This window comes from Populus euphratica, unplaced genomic scaffold (assembly GCF_000495115.2).
Source record: "Populus euphratica unplaced genomic scaffold, PopEup_1.0 scaffold49.1, whole genome shotgun sequence".
NCBI lineage: Eukaryota > Viridiplantae > Streptophyta > Magnoliopsida > Malpighiales > Salicaceae > Populus > Populus euphratica.
Genome location: NW_011499875.1, coordinates 364,073 through 368,100, shown reverse-complemented (window position 1 = coordinate 368,100; position 4,028 = coordinate 364,073). Strand labels below are relative to the sequence as shown.

At 37.8% G+C, this 4,028-nt stretch overlaps 1 protein-coding gene across 1 annotated transcript in view; it reads left to right on the top strand.

Annotated features, from left to right (window-relative positions):
* POLA3 (DNA primase POLA3) overlaps positions 1–4,028 on the top strand; it is a 5,519-nt gene that overhangs the window by 645 nt on the left and 846 nt on the right. The window contains exons 3-13 of the mRNA XM_011029708.1: positions 75–250; positions 600–677; positions 781–892; positions 1,427–1,511; positions 1,606–1,657; positions 1,736–1,797; positions 1,885–2,000; positions 2,088–2,200; positions 3,439–3,507; positions 3,706–3,763; positions 3,961–4,027. Coding sequence (XP_011028010.1) covers positions 75–250; positions 600–677; positions 781–892; positions 1,427–1,511; positions 1,606–1,657; positions 1,736–1,797; positions 1,885–2,000; positions 2,088–2,200; positions 3,439–3,507; positions 3,706–3,763; positions 3,961–4,027 — 988 coding nt within the window. The remainder of the gene's footprint in view (positions 1–74; positions 251–599; positions 678–780; positions 893–1,426; positions 1,512–1,605; positions 1,658–1,735; positions 1,798–1,884; positions 2,001–2,087; positions 2,201–3,438; positions 3,508–3,705; positions 3,764–3,960; position 4,028) is intronic.

Below are 4,028 nucleotides of genomic sequence, written 5' to 3'. Positions count from 1 at the left end.
GTGGGGGGGGGGGGTGGGGGTTGTTGGTGTGGGCGCATATTGTTTTATGCCTAATTGATGCTTATTATTTGTAGATGGGAAGCATCCGGCTTGTGACCAGTCTTACTTCGGCCGGAGAGAGTTTTCTTTTACACTGGAAAATGATATCTACCTTCGGTACCAGTCTTTCAACAATGTACTTCAACTTGAAAATTCAATCAAAGAGAAGTGCCCCTTTAAAATCGATATCGGTCCTGTTTACAGTGTAGATGTAAGTGGAATTTTTGTACTTCTCTTTATTTATTTTCGCCTGTGGTTACTTGGGTCATGTGTTTCTCGGGCTTAAAAAGGCATTTAAAGCCAATTAGTTTCGTCATGGTTTCAATTTCTGGACCTACAGCGAACACTAACGTGTTGTTAATACAATGTTACAGTATGATCTTTTAACAGAGTGATCAACCTTTTTTGCAATACTGGGCTAGATATTGGAAGTTGGTGTTCCTAAGCATAGGAGGGATTATGTTATTTGGTTTATTTTAGTTGTTATGCATGTTTTTGCCTATGCAATTTTCTGGTTCCTTTTTCTCAAACTTGCTTTGTGTTTGACTGTTACTTTGCAGCCTGCTAAGAAGAATGCATATGCCCAAAGTGGTGATAATGTTTTTACTCCAGTGGAGAGAGAGCTAATATTTGACATTGTAAGCCATTTGCACTGCTGAAGACTCTGGATTATCACAGCCTAGTTTAACATTTTATTGTTAATAAATGGGTAGTTGACTTGCTTAAGGTCCAATTCTTCAGGATATAACAGACTATGATGATGTTAGATATTGCTGCTCTGGAGCTGATGTTTGCCTGGAATGCTGGCCTTTAATGACAGTTGCTATTAAAGTGATTGATACTGCACTTAGAGGTAGGAGTCCCTATGGCCTTCATTCAAAATTCCTGCTTCTTCTGTTCTGGATAAAAGGAGTACTTTATTGAGGGGAGGTGAATACAGGATTACAAGAACAAGCTGTCCTCTGAAGCAAAAAGGAAACCAAAACAACGAGGTCAAAAGGGCTTTGTAATCTCATTGTATTAGCTCTTACCAAAATCTGGTTCTATTAACCAAATCGCTATGTATGCCATGGAATACTGACTAGTGCTGGAACTTACATGAACACCATATAGAATAATGGCTAATGTGAAAGTTTCACTTTTGTCCACAATAAAAGCCACTATGAGCATTATGATTCCTTTTCTGTCTGCTCAGCCTCCAGTTGCAGTGAGGTTTCATCCAGTAATGGTTCTTTTCCCTTCATTCTCCCCCTCACAGTTCAATTTACAGGCATGAAGGTCAGAAGAGGGGAGTATAGCTAGCTCAATGCCTCGCTAATACTTGAAACTCAAAATATAAAGCCTAAAGTTATGTTTTTGTGGAACTTAATTATGTTTTGTCATGCAGATGACTTTGGCTTTAACCACATTCTGTGGGTTTATAGTGGCCGGCGTGGTGTCCATTGCTGGGTCTGTGATGGGAAAGCAAGAAGGTAAAGCATCTTGTAAGCTGTAAGCTAATCTCTTTTTGTTTGTTTCCTATGATATGTTTCAAAGGTTTTAAATGTTTTTCCGTAACTCCTGCAGGTTGACAAATGAACAGAGGGCAGCTGTAGCTGATTATTTTCGAGTATACAAGGTATATTTAAGCTGTATACTTGTATTAGATTTGTTTTCATACAGATAAAATTTTAATGGAATTCTGTACTCCATTCAGGGAAATGAAAATAGCAGCAAAAAGGTTTCATTGACTGGTCCTGCCCTTCATCCTTTTCTCGTGTAAGCTTTCATCATACTGTTGTTAATTCCTTTTCCTGTCATAGTTCTCAATGTTTTACTCTTCTACTGAGACAGTTTGTGATGCAGGAGGTCGTATTCTGAAGTTCTTGAGCGTTTTTTTGAGACAAAATTGCTTCCCTCTCAGAATATATTTTCAACCGAGGATAGATATGAGAAGATTCTGGAGATGATTCCAGACAAAAGTATAGAAATTTCATGATAATTCTTCCATATAAAGTTACTTCCATGTCATCCTGCCATTTTTACTTTAATTCATGCCATCTTTGCAGCTGCTACTTCTGAGCTACGGGGAAAGTGGCAGACTAAGAAAGGCTCAAAAGAAGACATTAATGTTGTTCGATGGGAGCAGCTAAAGAACACACTGCAATCTGGAAAATACAAGGTAAGAGAATATTTGTTCTTTTTGTAGAATCAATGATCTCATGATCAACAATGGATAATCATATGTTTCCCATTTGTCATAGTTTAAATGAATATTTTTCTTTGACTTAGCACTGTCTAGCACCTTATCACTGGAAAATTGTTGCATTTCTTGTCAGTTCTGATTATTTTATCATTTTATATAATTTTCTCATTGTCTGGCATTGAACTAGAGGTTGTTGTAACTTTAATACATTTGGTGAATATTAGTGCCCAAGAATTTTTCTTTTTCGTAATTGAGGTCTGCAGTTTCTCACTGAGAAGTGTTTACCCTAAAAAAAAATTGGGAGGTTATCAACTATGTTAATTATGTCCAGTGTTGTTTGCAAGGATTTAGTTGTTCTGTTCACAACAATTTGGTCTTTACCCAGTATTGGTCCCTTAGACCAGGGATCGTAGAAGGGAGACATGAAACACTCCTATCCTACCGCTCAAACTGCTTGAGTGAAGTATCTACTTTCAATGCTTGAGCCGGCCACTTTGGAATTGCAAGTTACTTGTTTTATTGCACCAAACAATGGTCCCTGGTGCAATGCTTGAGTGATAGTAGAAGTATTTAGGAGTTGAAAGTAGGAAGAGACATTATGTGCAAGGTGAAAATAGTTGAGGAAAAGGATCAATGATGGATTCTTAGGAACAAAAGGAAAGAAACAAACTCCTTACTGGAACGCTTCAAGTGTGTTTGTCTGATTTTGTGAAACATATTGGAAATTGATTGAAGGATATTGTCCGTGCATGATGGAGATTGTTACTGGCTGAAAACATATAGAGGAGAAATTGAACTGCTGTTGAAGACAATTGACTGCAGTCAGATTTTAAGAGGTGCAAATATTACTACGAACACTACTGTTTTGGAAGCTGAAATGGCTTGGAAAAAAAGTTTCTGATCAAACCCAAGACCTTGTTCCCATTTCTTCTATCAGAATCTTAGCCTTTAAGTTTCCTCACATTTGCATATGGAAAGCATGGATCTCTTGAATGCAGAAACCTTTGCTTTTCAATCATTTCAGTTCTTGTAATAAATGCCTTCCCATTTTTATTTTGTTTTTACCCTGCCTTTTGACATTTGAGAGTTCAAGCATTTAATAATTTTTGTCGACTCCAGGGCAAGAACTCTTGTCGGCCATGCATGAAACAGCCTTTTGCTCTTGTAAACAGCATGCTCTCTTTTTGTTCATTTTACTCCATTCCTTGTTTCAGGCACAAGGGCTGCGTAGGTGTGTTGAAGAGATTGTGTTTTCCTTTACCTATCCGAGACTTGATATGGAGGTATGAGCAATATCCGTCCTTGTTTGCCAATTTTTTCATTCTTTCCCCTTTAAAACAAGTTTTACGTTCTCCAAGAGTGCAACCATGTTGGGTGACCCAGTTATGGAGATAGTGGATTATAAACTTTTATAAAGTCTGTAACTTTTACATGATTATACAACTGTATCTTCACATTGGACTGCTCTGTGTGCCTGTTAGGTGTCAAGACACATGAACCATTTGCTGAAGGCACCTTTCTGCGTACATCCAAAAACAGGTGGGAACCTGGAAATTCTGTTGGTTCCTGATCAATGATGGGTGTGAAAATTTGAACTAAAATTATCAAATGGTCCAAAGACATGGAAGATAAAATCACCTCTTGTAACTTTATAGAAGTGTTCACAGCCATCTTTTTTGAATTTTCTGCTAGTCGGGGTCTAGTTTTGTTACAATACTTTGTTTTCTTTGCTCCAGGACATGTTTGCGTGCCTATTGATCCAAACCACTGTGATGAATTTGATCCAACTGCGGTGCCAACTCTT